The 20,408-nt window shown below is 45.6% G+C and overlaps 1 protein-coding gene across 1 annotated transcript in view; it reads left to right on the top strand.

Moving 5' to 3' along the window:
- The window catches only part of PPM1H (protein phosphatase, Mg2+/Mn2+ dependent 1H), a 321,888-nt gene that overhangs the window by 266,258 nt on the left and 35,222 nt on the right, over positions 1-20,408 (top strand). The window contains exon 8 of the mRNA XM_056117678.1: positions 1,007-1,114. Coding sequence (XP_055973653.1) covers positions 1,007-1,114 — 108 coding nt within the window. The remainder of the gene's footprint in view (positions 1-1,006; positions 1,115-20,408) is intronic.

Genomic DNA, 20,408 nt, shown 5'->3' with positions numbered 1-20,408 from the left:
GGCCAAACACAGTAACAATTGTCACAATGGAGACATTACTGGGCCCGCTCGAGCAAAATCGATGAACAACAGGAGGACAGTGACAGTGACAGTAGCTATTTATGTGCCTCTTATTTTTCTTACCAAGTTCTTCTGTGTGGGGAAAGACCTTCTACCCCCAAGCATGGTGTCCTCACATAAACCCATAGGGCCTAATTCTTCATAGTCCTGGCAATAATTTAAGCTGACTATGAGGCAATAAAATTGCTTTAGAAAGCATTATTGCTTCTTTAAAACATTTGGCAGTTTAGAGAAAGCATTTGTGAGGTCAGATCTCATCTCTGGGGTCTCCCTGTAGTTACAGTGACATTTTGTTCTTTTCTACTCTGAGGGAATTTATGGAGATGTTAGCAGCATAGGTTACAAAGTCGCTAACAGTTTATTTTCGCCACTCATAAAGCATAATAGATGAGTCTTGGGAGGTTGGGAGCTGCCTGATTTTTTTACATCTTTTACTAGTGCATATCACAGAACAAGAGTTAGAGCTGGTATTTGATAAATACTTAAAGAGCAGATGGATGGATGGAATGATGGATGGGTGGGTGGATGAGTGGATGGATGGATGGATGGATGGATGGATGGATGGATGGATGGATGGATGGGTGGGTGGATGGATGGGTGGATGGGTGGATGAATGGATCCTAATAGATTTTGTTTGAACTGGTTCCCTTAGCTTTAGACAGCACACATATATCGCATTTATTTTATTGGGCGTTCTTTCCTCCAGTCTCCAAAAAAAGCAAAACTGAAGGAAGACTACAGTAACCCACTAAATTCAGCCAATTAGTACAAAAGTCACTCCTCAAGTATATGGCTCTGATGGACACTTTATAGTAACAGCATTAGCAGGAGACATAGAAAAGCAGGAAGAACTCGAACTTATATCTTTCTCCCAGCATATGGCTCTGTTGGGGTGGGAATGGGATCTCTGTGTCTGTGTGTTGCTGACCACCCTTATTCTTCCTAGGCCCGAGTAATGGCAACTATCGGAGTGACCAGAGGTCTCGGGGACCATGACCTGAAAGTGCACGATTCCAACATCTACATAAAACCATTCCTGTCTTCAGCGCCTGAGGTACCCCCTGAGGTTTTGCGTATATTTTGTTCAATACAGTATTTTCTGAGGAAGAGTTCTTCCCCAGTGTCAAAAACGGCATGATGTGATTGATGCCTTTTCGTGTCGGTCAGACCAATGATGTTGTACTTGATCTTTTGTGCTTGCAGCATCAGGTCCTCGATGGATGTATCTGATGCCAGCGCACGTGCGTTGAAAGTACAGACAGTCATTTTGTCCTTCTTCGTTTTGGTAGCCTAGTTAGGCCCAGAGATTTTATCAGCCTTTCGTTCCTCATGCTTCTTAATGCTGCCGTATTGGTGGCTCTTTAAAGGCCAGAGGAACGAGACCCATTGTTTTTACTGATTTGGCATATCGAATACACCACAGATAGCTTGCCAGGCTCTGCTGTGTGGGCGGGACACTCTCAGTAGTCTGCCAGGCTCTCTGAGGGGGATAGAGGCTTTTAGGGCGGCCTCTAATCATCCTTGCAGGTGTTCCCATGGTTCAAACCATATTTGAACCCCATTAAATATGGTGGGGTAATCTTGTATTAAGTGTTTTATTATATGTCGCGTGGCTGCTTTGCAGTCCAAAAAGCGTCCTGGAATGTGGCGGCGGCTGGGTAGTGGAGGTAATGGAGGGCTGCTGGGCTGCTGGGAGCAGGCAGAGGATCTCTGTTCCCGGGTCCGTTGAGCCTGGAGTCCAAGGTCACAGAGTTCCCCTTCCCTGGTTCTGTGGGGCTTCACTCCTGCGTGAGTCTCGGCCCGAATGTCCGGAAAGCGTCCTGGAGTGTGGTCGCGGCTGGGTAGTGGAGGTAGTCAGTGGTGTCGCTGTCCTTGTCAACATGAACTTGACCATAAACATAGATTCATTCAAATGCCTAACAACCCGAATCGGACAATTACACTTGAATAGATGTGGCTCACTGCCAGCAGTTTCTATCTTTGTTGTCTACGCACCAATGTCCAATTATGATGAAGGAGAAATTGAGAAGTTTTACATAGAGCTGGAGAAGTTCTGTAAAGAAAACCACATCTTCTACAAGATCATTGTCGGTGATTTTAATCCCAAGATAGGACCGAGAAGGTCAGCCGAAGAACTCCACGTCGGGACCCATGGCCTAGAATGGAACAAACAGGGTGAGAGACTGTCTGAGTTCATCATGTCGACCAAGACCATCCATGGTAATTCACAATTCCAGAAGGCCGAATCTAAACGTTGGACATAAGAGTCTCCCGGTGGACGGTTCCACAATGAAATTGACCATCATATTCAATCATCGGTTTTGCCTGACTGATGTCGCTGTTGTCTCAAAATTCCGAACAGGATCAGACCACCGTCTCCTTCGTGCAAAATTCTACTTCACAGAGTGGGGAGAAAAAGCTGCAAAGTTTAAAAAGAGAACTCCCAGAACGACCACCAACTGGGAGCTCTTTGGCACTATTACGGCAACATGGGAAGATGCCATCATTGACAACATTGATGAGGAATACAGTCAGCTGGTTCAGCACCTCCATGATTGTGCGAGGAATGCCAAAAGAGATAGCCACAAAAAGAGGCCTGTCTTCGAAAACTCTTGAGCTCATTCGCCAATGTGACTTGGCGCAAACCTCAGGCAACCACAGGCAAACATCTGAGCTCGCAACGCAGTGCAGAGAAGCAATAAGGGAAGACCTCAAAGAGAGAAGAGCAGCAGCACTGGCAGATGCAGCAGAAGCTGGGGAAAGCATTGGTAATGCCCGTCTATCCTTCGCAAACTACAAGACCAAGATGACTGCCCTCCGACATCCTGATGGGTCTATCACAAATCACATCTTCCAGTAGGGCAATGGAGATTATCCATGACTTCTACTTGGATCTCTTCGATAGCCATGTCCACCTGCCCACATACCAAATTCCGCAGGATGGATATGTTGTCCCCAGTGTTCTCCCTTCCAAAATTTGACACGCCATTTCGTCGGTAAAGAAGTGAACAGCACCCAACCCAGCAAGATCAGACCCGAACACCTGAAGAGCCTGCTGTCAGTACTCATCAATACACTGGCTCGGCTCTTCACACGCTACCTGTCTGAAAGCAGGGTTCTGTCCCAATGGAAAATCAGCAGGTTTTACAAAAAGGGAAAAGGGAAACATCCACAACATTGGCAACTATCGCCCAATCTGCCTATTGCCTGTCATCTACAAGCTGTTGACTTGAGACATCCTGAATAGGATTGGCAGAACACTAGATGAAGGACAACCATGCGAGCAAGCTGGTTTCCGAAAAGGAGTAAGCACAGTCGACCATATCCACACCATAACCAAGCTCATTGAGGTTTCTCGGGAGTTCAAGATGCCACTCTGTCTAATATACATTGATTTAAAGAAGGCCTTTGATTCTGTTGAAACTGAATCAGTCATCGAGGCCCTAGCCAAACAGGGTGTTCAAATTCAATACATCAGGACATCAGGATCCTCTGTATTACGAATTCACTTCCAGGATCTCACCATTCTACAGGAAGGTAATCATTGACATCAAGAGAGGGGTTCAGCAGGGTGATACCATTTCACCAAAACTCTTCAGTGCCCTCGAAAACGTCATGCAATGACTGGAATGGGAAGGAATGGGAGTGAAGATAGATGGTCGTCAACTACGCCACCTCCCCTTCGCTGATGACATCATTCTAATAACACCAAACACCAAACATCAGCCAAGCAGCACAAATGCTGGCCAACTTCGACCAGGAGTGTGGAAAGATTGTACTACAGCTGAATTTCACGAAGACAACATTTATGAGAAAGGGTCTCATTCCTGACGTTCCATTCGCTCTCAACGGAACGACCATCTCCGAATGCAACAGTTATGAGTACTTAGGTCAAGAAGTCAACATGACAAATGACCTAGCACCTGAGTTGTGCAGGAGGAAGAGAGCAGCTTGTAATGCCTTCAAGAGCATTGAAGAAATTGCAAAGAGAACAAAGAATCTCCAGCTCCGAGCACATCTCTTTGATTCCACTGTTCTTCCTGCATTAACATACGCCTCAGAGACCTGGGCCCTATGAAAACAGGATGAGAACGCTATTCACTATTTGGGTCTCCCAAAGAGGAATTGAAAGAGCTATGCTTAGAGTATCACCACTTCACTCAAATGAGAGAAAGAATTCAGAGTTCCAACCTCCGTCGATGGTAAATATTCAGGGACGCTGTCTCATTTGCCAAGGCATCAAAAATCAGATGGGCTAGACACGTAATGAGATTTGGAGATGATCGTTGGACTAGAGCCATTACCAACTGGATTCCACAACCAAAAGATCGCGTAGCCGCCCACCTATGAGATGGTCAGACTTCTTCATCAAGACCCTGAAACATCGGTTTGAGGCTGTTCGTGTTCCTAGAATGAGCAGACGCCATTGGGCTACACTAGCACGTGGCAGGGATGAATGGAGATGTTACTGGTGCCCACTCAAGCAGGTCAATGATTAACAGGATGTCAAGTGATCAAATGACAGTATTTTCTGCTTGTGACTTATATAGGCCAGAGCCAGACGATAGCCCACTTACATCACGTGTCCTTCTGCAGTGTCTCTCTTGCCTGTTTCTTTTCCCTCCTTGATTCTCACTTGGACAGCCCTGGTTCCTCCACACATCACCTGCTTGAGCACTGTGTGGCCTCTCCTAGCATTCCCTGGTACCTTGCTCCACACCGTATGTTCACATGTGACACACTTTTCTAAACAAGTACTGTGATTCTGACTGCTCCTGTCTTAAACAGCACAGCAGGGCTTGGAGGATAAAGCTCAGACACTCTTGCTTGGCCTTCAAGTCTTGTTATTCTTTCATCTGATTTCACCATCTGACCTTAAATCCCTTGCACCAGCTAGAATGAACTAGAATGAACTTGTTATTTCCTGTACACGACCTTGAGTTTCCTATATTTGCTCTAACCTTTCCTTCCTGCCACAAATGCTCTTCCCTCCTCCAAACATCCAGATTTCTTTTTTTTTACTCTAGGATTTAACTGAAATACTTCAACCGGGGCAACCTCCCTGATTTCCTCTCTCCTCAGGGCTCCTCTTCTCTGCCCTGGGGCAGCTGCCTCAGATGCTATTTTGGTTTTCTTCCCTTCAGCATAGTTGTTCCTGTACATAGTTTATCACCTCAGTAGATTTCAGTTACCTAGAAAGTTGTGGTCATTCAGCTGAAGTTTAGAGAAGTTAATCAAGAAACAACTTAGTCACATATTTTGGTTTGAAAAGCTCTGTTTTGTAGGGCCAGAGAGATAGTACAGCAGGTAAGGTGTACTAAGGTGTGTGCCTTGCACACAGCTGACCTGGGTTCAATTCCCAGCATCCGATATGTTCCCCTGATCCCTTCCAAGTATGATCCCTGATCACAGAGCCAAGAGTAGTAAGCCCTGAAAACAACCAGGGTGGCCCAACAACTCCCCCGCAAAAGACCTGTTTCAGGGCTGAGGAGATAGTTCTAAGAGCTATAAAGTTTATAGCCCACATACAGGCTTTGCATATGGGAGATCTCAGTTCAAACCCCAGCACTGTTTGGTCCCCCAGGCACTGTTAGATGTGCCCCCCCAAACCAGAACAAAGCAAAATTCTCTTTGAGACCTGGTAAGTGACACAGCATGCTCGAGTACTTGCCTTGCATCAGGGAGGTCTTGGGTGTCCCACCACTGGGTATGTCCCCCAGCACCTCTCAGTCCCACCCTGGCCCGGAAACAACCAAGTCATGTATTCTTATACCCGAAATAATAAGTTCTATTTAGGGCATCTCATTTGGAAAAGAGTTTGCTTCGAAGTGAAAGATTACCCTTATAGTGGGTAAGGATCTTTTTTTTTTTTCCACTTAAACATGGAGGCTAGGGGCTGGAGCAGTAGCACAGCGGGTAGGGTGTTTGCCTTGCACGTGACCCACCCGGGTTCAATTCCTAGCATAACATATGGTCCCCTGAGCATCATGAGCAGTAATTCCTGAATGCAGAGCCCTGTGCATTGCCAGATGTGACCCCCCCCCAAAATGGAGGCTAGATTTAGGGGGTGCTCCTGTTGGGGTAGCCACCTGTTCTGTGCCAGGGCTGACACCTCTGCTTCTCAGATGCTTCCTTCACAGATCCAAGGTGGTGGTCACAGCTCCAAGCATAGCATGTTTATGCAGGACTGGAGGAACAGGGCCACCTCTCTGTCCCAGCAGGTCCTCATTTGCATCCTGACCTCTCCTAGCTACAAGCAGTAGAGGTTGGGGGAGCAGAGCTGTGCCTTTTCTGCAGTGGAGAGAGCAGGGTGAATGGAGGTGGAGGGCCGTCTGCCTGCGGGCCCCATCTTGATAGTGCCCAGGGTACTTAGTTCCGTATCTGTGGGCTCCCCGGGCTCAGTGCTGTCTTCATGAAGGCTCCTTTGGTTGGACAAAACAGCAACCTAGCCTGCCGAAGAACAAAGCAAAAGAGGTTTTTTTTCCTTTCTTTCTTTTTCTTTCCTTTTTTTTTTTTTTTTTTTTTGTTTGTTTGTTGTTTGTCTTTGGGCCATACCTGGTAGTCGTGAGGTATTACTCCTGGTTCCCTACTCAGGTATCACTCCTGGCAGGGACCATAGAATGCTGGAGATTGAGCCCCAGCACTCTTATTCTGATTGCTCATGCAAGGCAAGCATCCTACCCACTGGTACTGGATTGAACCCAGCACTCTGATTCTGACTGTACATGCAAGGTAAGTGCCCTACCCACTGTATCATCTCTCTGGCCCCTGGAGATGTTTCTTTTAATGATGTTGAAATAGATGTCTTTCATGTCCACCTGGAAGAGCCAGGCTCTCTTGAAGGGTGATTCTGGAATCCAGGCAGCCTGGGAGAGCCTTCACAGCAAGAGTCTGTCACTTCCATCTGTCCTTTCCACTGCAGTGAATGTGGGCGGCCACGTTTCTTGTCTTGGTGACCAGCCAGCTTAGCTTCTTACTCTGCCCATTTCAGATGACTAGAGAAAAAGTCATGGGGAGCTTGCCAGGCTCTGCCGTGCGGGCGAGATACTCTCGGTAGCTTGCCGGGCTCTCCGAGAGGGGCGGAGGAATCGAACTCGGGTCGGCCATGTTGGCTGCGTGCAAGGCAAACGCCCTACCGCTGTGCGAGAAAAAGTGACTGGCCCGGCTGAGACTGGCTGCCAGTGACCACTCAGTCTGTTACATGACCTTCCGGCTGTGGTCCCTACCTGCACCATCATGTCTGGGTTCAGTCAGGCACCCAAGGGTCTCCTTTCCGGAGGGCCCCAAGCAAGGGCATCTCCTCAGGGTGCTTTAGAATCCCTGAAGCAGGTAGCTGGACTACATGCAAACAGAAAATTAAGAGGCCATGGAGAGGGAATTAACTAGAAAATATCAGGCACAATACGCATATCCTAATATCTTCCAAGATGTTATGTGAGGTCGGCTCGTGGGAAACAATCACTACTGTTCATCCTGCAGTTTCTCTTGCTGAGTCCTCAGAGCAGTTCTGCTTAACAGGAGGACCATAGCTTTTATTAGGAAGGGAGGGAGGGAGGGAGGGAGGGAGGGAGGGAGAGAAAGAGAGGAAGGAAGGAAGGAAGGAAGGAAGGAAGGAAGGAAGGAAGGAAGGAAGGAAGGAAGGAAGGAAGACAGACTGGACTCACAGATGTCTCTACTTCCCTTTACCCCAGTCTTGAAAGAGAAGTATTTTCCAAAAGTTCTCAGTGGGGTCATCCCCTTTTTGCTTGCCTGAGGGTCTCAGGAAATACCAGCTAACCACTGTGCTGCTTTTTTGTTCTTCCACTTTTTTGTTGTTTTCTATTTTTATATCCATTGTGCCTCTTTTTTTTCCTTTTCCTTTTTGGGTCACACCCAGCAATGCTGAGGTTCAGGGGTTGCTTCTGGCTCTGCACTCAGAAAATACTCCTGGTGGTGCTTGGAGGACCATATAGGATGCCGGGGATCAAACCCGGGTCAGCCACATGCAAAGCAAACACCCTACCCACTGTACTATTGCTCTGGCCCTTCCATTGTGCTCCTTAAAGCAAAGAGAAATCTCACTCACCTCTCTCTCTCTCTCTCTCTCTCTCTCTCTCTCTCTCACTCTTTCTCTCACACACACTATACTTTTATTGGTTTTGTTTGTTTGTTTGTTTGGGGGTCATACCCAGTGATGCTTTGGACGTACTCCTAGCTCTGCACTTGAGGATCACTCCTGGTGACCATATGGGGTGCTAGGGATAGACCCTGGCTTGGCGGCATGCAAGTCCAGCCCCTGCCTTCTATACTCTCAATCTAGCCCACACATCTATACTTTTGGAATCACGTGAACAGCAGTTCAGTTTGGTCTGGAGAGAAGGGTCTCATTACAGGGTGATTTTCCATCCCTTGCCTCTGTTGATCACAAGGAGAGACTCTGGGTTTAAGACTTCGGCCTGAGTGGGAGACACATAAAGAATAATACATATTCCTGTCAGCTGAATAGAATCTTCATGTCACCTCTCTGGTGGGAATGCTTTTTCAGGGTAGTGGATTTGTGGTTTTGGGATTGGTGAGGTTTGGAGAAGATTTTGAAGGAATCCAGCATCCTCAGGACAATTTGAGTGCTCTCAGAAAAGAGCAGAGTCAAATGAACTATAGAAAGTGTAGAGTATTTTTTTCTAAATAAAAAGTAACAACAAATTAACTAAATAATATGGGGTATTTTTCCGAGGTAGGGGGGATACTTAGCCACATGGCTTTGTACCTGAAGGGGTGGAGCTGGGAAGAGGATCATTCCTAGTGGTGGTGCTCTCAGGACCATATGTAGTACTGAGGATTCGACCAGTGTTGACTGTGTGCAAGACAGGCACCCCTGTACCACCTCTCTAGCTCCAATACGGTTTTTTAAATTTTATTTTATTTTTTAATTTTTATTAGTGAAACACCATGAGGTACAGTTGTAGACTTACAAATTTTTGTGCTTGGGTTTCAGTTATACAATGATCGAGTACCCATTCCTCCACCAGTGCCCATTCTCCACCTCCAATGCTCCCAGTATCCCTCCCACCCCCAGTCCGCCCATCTCACCCCACCCCTGTGGCAGGGCATTCCCTTTGGTTCTCTCCTTTTGGGTACTGTGGTTTGCAAAAGAGGCATTGAGTGGCAATCATGTTCGGTCTATAATCTACTTTCAGCATGCATCTCATCCTGGGAGGATCCTCCCAACACCCTTTACTTGGTGCTCCTTTCTCTATCTGAGCTGCCTTTTCCCCTAGCATGTGTGGCTTATTTTAGTTTTGCTTTTTGGGTCATACCCGGTGATGCAGAGGCATTACTCCTGGCTCATGCACTCAGGAATCGTTCCTGGCGGTGCTCAGGGGACCATATAGGATGCTGGGAATCGAACTCGGGTGTGCTGCATGCAAGGCAAACACCCAACCTGCTATGCTATTGCTCCAGCCCCTGTTTTGGTTTTTAAACACACAACATCCCACTTAAAAGTCATGGTAACTCTGTGAAGGGGAATGTTGTTAGTTGTTAGATCCATTTTTATAGACTGGGAAAATGGGATACAGGGAAATGAAGTCATTTCCCCCAAAATTATGCCTTTGTGAAGTAGCATGGTGGTTATTTGTACCCAGCTCTTTCTAATTCCATCTGGCTGAGTGAAAAGCTTGGTTGAAGCCAATTCCTTTGGATGGTGACCAAGCAGCCCCCTGAATTAGGGATCAAGGGGATCTGAGGAATCCCTTTATTCCAGGGAACTCAGTGGCAGAACATGCCTGTATGCAGCTGGAGCGGTAGAAAAATGACAGTGTGGTAGAAGGAGCAAAGACTGGTTTTTGCCAGCCTAACCCAGGCAACACTATGCAAAAGAAAGATATTGTTCCTGTAATTTAGCTTAATGGGTATATAGTGTAGATCGCAAAATTTCTTTGCACGAGACTGAGATTCTTGTCTGTTCTAAATGATTCCAGATGGAGTACTTCCACAGAGCTGAGTTGGGGGAGGATAGGTTAGAGGGAAGAGAAGGAGCAATTGAATCAGTTCCTATGGAAGACTGCAGAAGAAAGGTGGGCCCAGGGGACCATTCGAAACCTTAGCCATTAAAGTAGAGATGCCTTTTCCCTGGGTGATGAGAAGGTCCTTCGCCAGAAAAAAAGCTGCTTAAAGATATCTGTGGGTAACCCTGAAGCTTTATGTCAAGTGTCTAGTCATCTTAGCCAGCCCCTTTCTAACTGGGACTTCCTAAGAACATCCCCTTCAATGCTGCATCCTTCCCAAGTAGGGATCTTTACTTCACATTTGGATTCTAAATTTCAAACCCAGCACCGTCTGGTAGTTTCAACGGTCATGGGTAGCGGGGAGAAATGTGATTAAGTTCCAAGAAAAAGAGCTCAAAAATCTTCTTGGAAATCAACATTGTTCCCCATTCATCATTGTAGCTTCTAATTCAATTTGATGAGTTAAATAAAAATAAATCAGAAACATGTGGATCCAATTTATGTTTAAAACACACACACACACACACACAAACACACACACACACACACACACACGGGTTTACAAATCAGAGAAAGGTTTCTAGCCAAAAAGCATTTTCAGTTTCACTGAACACCAGGCGCTGGAAAAATCTGGAGTTTGCCAAACCCCAAGCTCAGCCGCCAGGTTCCCTGAACCTCCCGCACGTCTTCCGAGGTCTGAGGCGGGGATTTTTAGCCAAGAACTAAATTCCACGCGAGGCCCCCTCCAGCCAAGCATAGCCTGTTGGTGGAGCGTGAGAGGAGCCTGTGCGAGTTGGGGTCCCCACCCCAGCGCCCCACTGCCTGTGGAGCTGCCTCCGACACAGCCCCTCTCCACAGGAGGGGACACACCAGCCAGCCCAGCCCAAGGAAGCTCCTCACAGTGACCCTGTTTCATGCCCTCTTGGATGAGCTCAAGCGGAGAAGAAAAGGATTCGTGGTTTCAGCAGCTCTGGCACCCAGACGCTCCTCGTCTGCTTTTCCAGGAGGTTTCTCCCTGCCACGAGTCCATGTGGAAGTGCTCGCAGCAGGCCCGCCTGCTGTCTCACCTCTGGATGTTCCCTGCTCTAGCCGGTCCTGGCCTACCACAGGCCCTTCCTCCTAGGATCTCTGCAGCTGCCACTGTCTCACGGGCCTCTGCACAAGGCCACTGCTGCCTTTGGCCTCCTTTGAACACTTGGAAGAGCAAGGCAGGCAGGGGTGGAGAAGGGGCATTGGAAGTGTTCCCTGCCCCTTCACTCATCTTTGTTCCTCCCTGCCAGACGGAACCCTCAGGACCCAGTTTCCTCTCGGTGTTAGTTTTCTTGGGGGTAAAGATTTGTCTCGGCCAGGGATTTTGCCTAACTCACAAACGCTCAAGCTCTCTCTTTTTCTTTACAGAGGTATTACTGGTTATTTCATCTGAAAAGTCTTTTTATTTATTTATTTGTTTTAATGGAATCATAGTGAGACACACAATTACAAGGTTGTTGATTGGGTTTCAGTCATATAATATTCCAATACCCATCCCTTCACCAGTGTACAATGTCTCAAGTTTCCCTATACCCCTGCCTCTGACAGGCTCTCTCTCTCTCTCTCTCTCTCTCTCTCTCTCTCTCTCTCTCTCTCTCTCTCTCTCTCTTTCTCTCCTTTTGGGCCTTATGATTCGCAATACAGATACTGAAAGATTATCAGGTATATCTCTTTACCTACTTTCAACACTCAGTTCCTGTTCAAAATGATCATTTACAATTATTCTTACCATACTGGTCCCTTCTCTATAAAGACTTCTTTTCTGTTAGGGCCAGGGGTAAAGCTCAGCGGCAGGGCAGAGGCCTCATGTGTGTGAGTCCCTGGTACCGGATGACCCCCCTCAGCACCATCAGGTGTGGCCCCAAGACTGTAGCAATAGCAACAACAAGAAGGAAAACACTGGAATCTTCTACACTGGGATCCGAATTCCAGCCCCAGCCCCAGGTTAGTTTACCCTGCCATTCCCCTGTCTGTGATGGGTGCAGCGCCATTGGCACACAGGGTGCTGGGCAAGGCAGATGAGAAGGTCTGTGAGCTGCTGGGACAGATCCTGGTGCCTAGAACAGCAGGTTCAGTGAACACTGCCCTTCGTTCCCCACCGGCTTCTGGAAGGCTTCACCCACAGGGATTCTTAGTCCTCACTTTCATATTAGCAGAGACTGACTATTTTGTTTGTGATCCCCCTGCTGTCTCCTTGGACAGCATGGGAAATAGTTAAGGGTTCATGTTGACTTCTCAACATTTACTGTCTTCTGGTTCTTGGTAGCTTCTCAGGCCCCAAAGCAAAACCCTCATTTTAGAGGGGTAAAAAAGGCATTTTAATTGCATACATTCTCTCTGCAAGGCTGGTCAATTCACAACAAACTAACTGGACGTTTGACAAGCAGGAATGGACAAACTACATCAGGGAAATAGAATGTGATTATTTATACAAAGAGCATGACCCTAAGCAGGAACACAATATGCTCATGTGTAAACACACAGATAGGGATGTATAAGTTTGGAAGAAAGTTTCCTAAGATAGTGTTTACTTATGCATGGTAAAGAGAAAAAAAAATGTTTAAATCAAGGACATGGCTCAAAGGACTGGAGTACATGCTTTGCATGTGAGAGCCCTGAGTTTGATCCCTGGCACCGCATGGCATCCCAAGCACTAATCCAGGAGTAGGCAGCACATATAATCAGGTATTATATCCCGAAACAAAGAGTAACAAGAGCAAAATCTTTTTTTGGGGGGAGAGGGGGTCATACCCAGTGGCAGTCAGGGATTACTCCTGGCTCTGCATTTAGGAATTACTCCTGGAAGTGCTCGGGGACCATGTGGGATGCTGGGGATTGAACCAGGTCAGCCGCATGCAATGCAAACACCCTACCTGCTGTACTATTGCTCCGGCCCAGCAAAATCATTTTTAAAATCTCTGGACCCCTCAAAAGTGTGATGTAGTGGTTAGAAACTTTGTCAAGGGGCTTGAGTGATAGTACAGGGGGTAGGACATTGCCTTGCACACAGCAGACCCAGGTTCAACCCCCAGCATCCCATATGATTTCCTGAGCACCACCAGAAGTATTTCCTGAGTGCAGAGCCAGGAGTAACCCTGGAGCCTCATCAGGTGTGACCCAAAAAGCCAAAAATAAAATAAAATAAAATAAAATAAAAAGAAGGAAAACAGAAAGGAAGAAACTCTGTCAAGACTGATTATCAGTTTTGACTCCAAGCTCTTTCCCTTCAGTTACTAGCTGGGTGACCTTAAGAAAGTTGTCTCATTTTCTTCAGCATTTTCAAAAAAAGAAAAATACAGTTGTTATAGGGAAGGGCACCCAAGGAACAGATTCAGCCACATATACAAAATACTTAGCACAGAGGCATCATAAATATTTGCTGCTGGCTTCTCTTCCTAGTCCATCAAAACCACAAAACTTCACTGGCTCTTTACATAGGGATCATGAGTCCAGTCGTGTTTATTGAGTAGAACACTGGGGAACATGTTCTCAAGGAATTTGAAGTTTTGGCCAGCTAGAAGGTGAAACTCGCCAAAGAAGAATCAGTCCCAAACCCTGTGATTCCTGCTTCCTGAGAGGCGAGGGGCACTCAGAGGTGGGAAGGAGAACTATATAATATGAAGAAGGACAAGATGAGTAGGATGAGGGAAAAAAGAAGGAATGGTGTGAAATAGAATTTGCTTTATGGGGTTACAGAGTTTGAAAGATTAGCTTGGAGGGCTGTTAGCTATAAAAGATCTAATTATTATGAAGGGCTTTGAACTCGACCCAAGGAAGCAGAGAAAAGCTGAAGCAAGGGGCAAGGCATGATAAACGTTGCGGTGGGAGTTTCAGCACAGGGAAAGGCAGGAGAGGCAGACAGCCAGGCTCTGGAGAATGGAAACTGGCAGTGAGGACTGTGAAACTTAAAAGGAAACCCAGCTGAGACACGTGTCCATAAAAAGTAAGAAAAGAACTGCCCACCAATTCATTTTAGGAATGGAAGAGAGAGAATTTAAAAAAAAATGAAAATGAATTTTGCTTTCTAACCTCTGAGAAAGGAAAGTTGTTGCTTACTGGATTCTGGAAAGAAAAAATGTCTTACAATTTTTGTTTTTTTGGCATTTCGGAGCCCTTTAAAAAAAATAGACACAGGAGTCTGGTAAGAAAATAAGTTGTGGCCCAGAGATTGTACAGCAGGTAAAGCTCTTGCTTTACATGCAGCCGACCCCTCTTTGATTCTGGGCACCCTGAGAACTTCTGAGCACCACCAAGTGTGGGCCCAAATCCCTCCAGAAAGAGAATAGAAAAGAACTTGTATAAGGTTAACCTAAAAACCATTTAGATTTATATTGAAAGGCCAAAATGGACAACTCCTTCATCCCCCAAATTAAGCATTTTGAATGAGTACCTATGAGCATTCATTTATTCTTTGCGCCCCCCCCCCCCCCACACAGGCATTTGGGGGTGTGGAGGTCTTCTTAGGTTTTTATGTGCTGGAAGACAGGAATGAAGGAAGCAAGCAAGGACAAGGGAGAAATTCCAGAGGCCTTATGTCTCCTGTCCCAATCCTATCTTAAGAGAAAGCCTTTGTTCCTTTGTTGAATACAAAATAAACCACCCCTAAACTTTGAGGCTTAACAGAATATTTATTATTATGACATTCATCACTCTGTGGGTTAACTGGGTGCAGCTGGGTAATTCTCCCTTGGAGTCCATCATGGATAGACTTCATGACTCAGTGGTCACAAGCGAAGGTCAGTTTAGTCATCTAAGGATTTGATGGGCTGGAAGTCCAAAATGCCTACACACATGGCTAGCAGTTTACATGATCTATCAGCTGAGAAGGTAACTGAGGATGGCAGATGTGGCCTTTCTACATGGTTTCAGCTCCACAACATGGTAGCTGAATCCTGAGAGAAAATATCCCAATCACAAGTGGTTCAAGAGTACCAGGGAAGGAATTGATGGCTGCCATCCCGGGAACTGTGTACCACAATCATCCTGTATGTGGGATGCAGGTAGTATGTGAGATCCATAATGACCTCCCTGCTGTGAAATCTTGAGGATTGAATAATAATCATCGGTCTTTCCATTGCAAACTGATAGAAGTTAATGAATTTGCTATTTGACTAGTTCATTAAGAAAGGAGGGGGCCAGAGCAACAGTACAGTGGGTAAGGCATTTGGCTTGCACCTAGACAATCTGGGTTCAATTCCCAGCACCCCTACTTGTTCCCTGAACCTATCAGGAGTGATCCCTGAGTACAGAACCAGGAGTAAGCCCTGAGCACATCCAGGTGTGGCCCCAAAGCCAAAAATTATTCTTATTAGTATACAAGTGTGTATTCATAATTATTTTCAGGGAGGGGCACATCAGGCAGTACTGGAGGGCTGACTTCTGGCTACGCTGAAGAACCACTCCTGGCAGTCAGGTCAGGCATATGCAAGGTAAGAGCCATACCAACTGTGTGTATCACTCTGGCTCTCTGGATTCATATTCCTAAAGAACTCTCCAAATTGAATCAACTTAAGACCACACAAACCATGGCTCTCTGTCCTCAAAGGAGAATGATGAGTTTATCTAATGATACTTTGAGTGGTCAGTTATTTTTGGCAGATTCCCCCCTCCCTATTTTATTGAGATGTAATTAACATAGAATGTGGTATAATTTTAAGATGTATACTTTGTTTATTTAATATGCCCATGTGTTACAAAACAGTTACCACCATAGCACTAACCAACCACAGTTTTTGGGGGTGTGTGGTGTAAACATTTAATATCTAATTTTTTAATAACGTTCAAGTATATAATATAGTATCACTGGGTTTCTAAACAGGGCCATCTCAGTGGTATTCAGGCTGCTGTGTGGTACCAGGGATCCAGTGCCGAGTATCGAATACTTTACATTCAAATACAGCCACTTGTATTTGCTCTTGCTCTCTCCCCTATAATATTATTAAATTTATTCACCAGAAAGCATATTAATTTCTTTTTTTTAATAATTTATTTATTTATTGAATCACTGTGGGGAAAGTTACAGAGCTTTCAGGTTTAGGTCTCAGTCATGTAAATATCAAACACATTTCCCTTTACCAATACTTATTTTTTACCACGAACTCCAATAGAACCCCAACTCCCACTCCTCCCAATTCCTGTGAGGCAGATGAGTTCTAGTTAACACTCTATCTACTTTGACTAGATTCATTGTTTCGATAAAAGATACACCATTATTATTTAGATTTTATACCCCCCCCCCAAATCAGACATGCTGAAAAAGCGTTGTGAAATGATTTGCTTTCTACAGCTGGGTTCAAGAATTAAATGTTGGTTTTGAATTTCTGCTATTTTACTTATTAACCCTGGAAGTATTTCTACTAAAAGTCAGATAACTAAGAGATTGGTTTCTGTGCTCTGGAGTCGTGGCCGTGCCGGAGAGTCACTCATGGGAGGCAACTGGTGACCTCGGTAGGGCGTGAAGGACGGGCCGAACGCCCCCCCTTCCCATGAGGTTTTTGTCGCCCCCGACCCCCAGCTCATACCTGCTGTCCACAAGGCTCCCATGCAGCCACCATCTTTCTTTCCAGAGAGGAGAGGGCGAATGGGGCAACACCCTTTCCCCTCCGGGCAGGCATGATGGCGCGGTTTAACGCATAGTCCGTTCAAGAAAGCATATTAATTTCACAGTACCTATTTGTATCTGGAAATTTGTGAATTTTGATTAATATTTCTCCATTTCCCTACCTCCTAGCCCTGGCAACTCAATGCTCTTTCCTGTTTCAATGAATTCAGCTTTATTGTAGGTTTTCTTTATGTTTTTGGGTCACACCTAGCAATGCTCAAAGCTTACTTCTAGCTCAAGGATCCCTCCTTCACCCCCCTGGTGGGGCTCGGGAGACCATATGTGGTACCAGGATTGAAACGATGTACAAGGCAAGTGCTAGTATACGCTGTAGTAGCATTCTGTCCTCTATTGGCAGTTTTCTCCATCTTTTCAGTACAACTTGTCTAGATCTTTATACATCTTGCTTTTTCAGTTGGGGTGGTACACCCTTGGGGTCAACATGCTTCCTTCCCACCAACACCACTTTGAAATTGTCTAGGAGGGACATCATATGTAAAGAATGTGTAGAAGCTGTTCATTTCATTCTGGAATTACCTTATATTGGCGAGACCATCACTTAAGCGAGAGATGCACTTAGTGGCGAGTTCATCTCCAACTCCGAAATCTATAAAACTATAAAACTCACATTTTGCATCTGTGTGTCATTTGCACAGGTTATTTCCATTGGGTGGTGACTTGAGATATGTTAACCACTACTTAATTAGAACCAGAATTTGAAATTTTGCTCACACACCAAAGTTTGGCAACTTAGAAAAGTCATGGTCATGCAAAAGGTCACACAAAAACTTTCATTTTGGTTTTGGCTTTTATTTTTCTAATTATTTTATTTTGGGTTTCGTGGTTTACAAATGTGTTAATACAAGATTTCATGCAGAACGCATTCCAAAACCACACCCTTCACCAGAGTATCCACTTCCCTCCATCACTATCCCAGTGTTGTCCTCCCCCAATACCCCCTATCATGGCAGGCTTCCTACTGAAGACCAGTTCTCAGTTTCCATTGCCTTTGAGCATTGATTATTCCTCCACTGTTTATCATTACATCACACATAGGAGAGAGATCATTCTCTGTCCCTCTCCTTCTGATCTCTCAGCATGACACTCTCCAGATCAATAACAGAAAATTGCATGATTTCCCTCTTTTCTTAAGGCTGAGTAGTAGTCTATTGTGTAAATGTACCATAGTTTCTTTATCCAGTCATCAGATCTTGGACACTTAGGTTGTTTACAGATTTTGGTTACTGTGATTAGTAATGTAGTAAACATAGGAGTGTCTTTTCTATATAGAAATTTGGGGCTTCTTCAGGTGGAGTTTTTCTTGTAAAGTTATACCAGTGCTTTATATACCTTGGATATAATGTTATGTCAGATGAGTGGGCAAATATTCTTTTCTAGTCTATGGAGTTGTCTTCTTATTTTGTTTATTTCCTTTGAGGTGCAAAAGCTTCTTAGATTGATGTAGCCCATTCATTTATCTTTGTTTCCATTTGCTTGGCAAATGGCTTTGAATCATTGACAGTATCTCTAGATTCATTGTCATGAAATGCTCTACGTATGTTCTCAATGTTATCTATTGATCAAGGTCTGATATCAAGATCTTTATTTTATTTTGGTGTATGGTGTTAGAAGGGCCGGAGCGATAGCATAGCAGGTAGAGCATTTGCCTTGCACTAGGCCAACCTGGGTTCGATTCCTCCGCCCCTTTCTGAGACGCTGACAAGCTACCGAGAGTATTATGCCCGCATGGCAAAGCCTGGCAAGCTACCCATGACATATTAGATATGCCAAAAACAGTAACAACAGTAACAACAAGTCTCACAATGGAGACGTTACTGATGCCCGCTCGAGCAAATCAATGAACAATGGGAGGACAGTGCTATGGTGTTTAAAAAGGTTCTGAACCATCCAGTTTTCTCCATACCATTTGTTTAAGGGGTTTTCATTCCTCCACTGCACACTTTTTGCTTCTTTATTGAAGGTTAATTGTCCATATACCTGAAAATCTGTCTCTGGACTCTCAATATATTCCATTGTCCAAAAAACTATCTTTAGTCCAGTTACACACTGTTTTGATTAATACAGCTGGAGCGACAGCACAGCTGTAGGGCATTTGCCTTACAAGCAGCCAACATGGCCAACCCGAGTTTGATTCCTCCATCCCTCTCGGAGAGCCCGGCAAGCTACCGAGAGTATCTCGCCCCCACGGCAGAGCCTGGCAAGCTACCCGTGATGTATTCGATATGCCAAACACAGTAACAACGATGGAGACATTACTGGGCCCGCTCGAGCAAATCGATGAACAACGGGAGGACCGTGACCATGATAGTATAATTGGAAATTGAGATGCCTCCCATATTGCTTTTTTTTTAAGATTGCTTTGCTGTTGGTGGGGGGATTATTATCTTCATATAAATTTTAACAGTTTTTTGATCTATGCCTTTTTAAAATGTCATAGGTATTTTTTTCTTTTTTTATGTAGGAGTACTGCTATTTATTCAGCCACTGATTAGCTGATTGAATTGTGCATGAACTCCACCTTACTTATTTTTTTCATTTTTTATAATTTTATTTATTGAATCACCGTGAGAGCAGTTACAAAGCTTTTGGGTCTAAGTCTCGGTCATACAATGAAACACCCATACCTTCACCAGTGCCCATTCTCCACCACCAAAGACCCCAGTATACCCCCATCCCACGCCCTCCCCCTACCTGTGGGGCAGATGATTTCCACATTACTCTCTCTCTACTTTGATCACATTCGATATTTTGACACCAGATCCACCATTATTATTTGAGATTTTACCCCAACACTCAGATCCACTGAAAAGGCAACAGTAGACAATTTGTGTTCTATTGCTTATTACAAATAACATATGATGTCGCGTGGCTGTAGTAGGGCCATGTGATTTTGAAATTCCAAAATTTTAGCACTTAAATCTGGAGGGATTTCTGCCAAAAGCCACTGGGTTTCGAGATTTGCTGCTGAGTCTCTGGGATCATGGCCGTTGAGCAGCTTGATCAGGAGCCAGAGAGGCCATTCGTGGGAGATGACTTGGGGTCTTGTTGGGACAGGGATACCAGGACTGGCTCTACCCCCATCCTGTGAGGCCCAACAAGTTTCGTCACTGTGGGCCCAGACCTGACTGTCCAATGGCCTCTGGAGGATGACAGCCACCGAGCCGCCAAAGGGGAGCAGAAGGAGGGACAACACCCTTACCCCCCTGGGGTGGCCCGGCGACAGTAACCTACTGCGGGGTCCAGACACATTTCTGCCAAAAGCTGCTGGGTTTCGAGATTTGTTTCTAAGTCTCTGGGATCAAGGCCATTAAGCAGCTTGATCAAGAGCCAGAGAGGCCGTTCGTGGGCGATGACTTGGGGTCTTGTTGGGGTGGGGAGGACAGGCCCCGGCTCCTCCCCACCCCCATCCCATGAGGCCCAACAAGCTCCGTCACTGCGGGCCCAAGCCTGACTGTCCAGTGGCCTCTGGAGGATGATGGCCACCAAGTTGCCAAGGGAGAGCAGGCGAATGACAACACCCTTTCCTCCCTGGCCCGGTGACAGTAACGTACTGTGGGGTCCGGACTCATTTCTGCCAAAAGCCACTGGGTTTTTCGAGATTTGTTTCTGAGTCTTTGGGATTTTGGCCATTAAGCAGCTTGATAAGCAGCTTGATCAGGAGCAGAGAGGCTGTTCGTGGGTGATGACTTGAGGTCTCATTGGGGTGGGGA

The sequence above is a fragment of the Sorex fumeus genome, unplaced genomic scaffold (assembly GCF_029834395.1).
Source record: "Sorex fumeus unplaced genomic scaffold, SorFum_2.1 ptg000035l, whole genome shotgun sequence".
NCBI lineage: Eukaryota > Metazoa > Chordata > Mammalia > Eulipotyphla > Soricidae > Sorex > Sorex fumeus.
The sequence above is the reverse complement of the archived record's forward strand: the minus strand, read 5'-3'. Positions and strand labels throughout refer to the sequence as shown.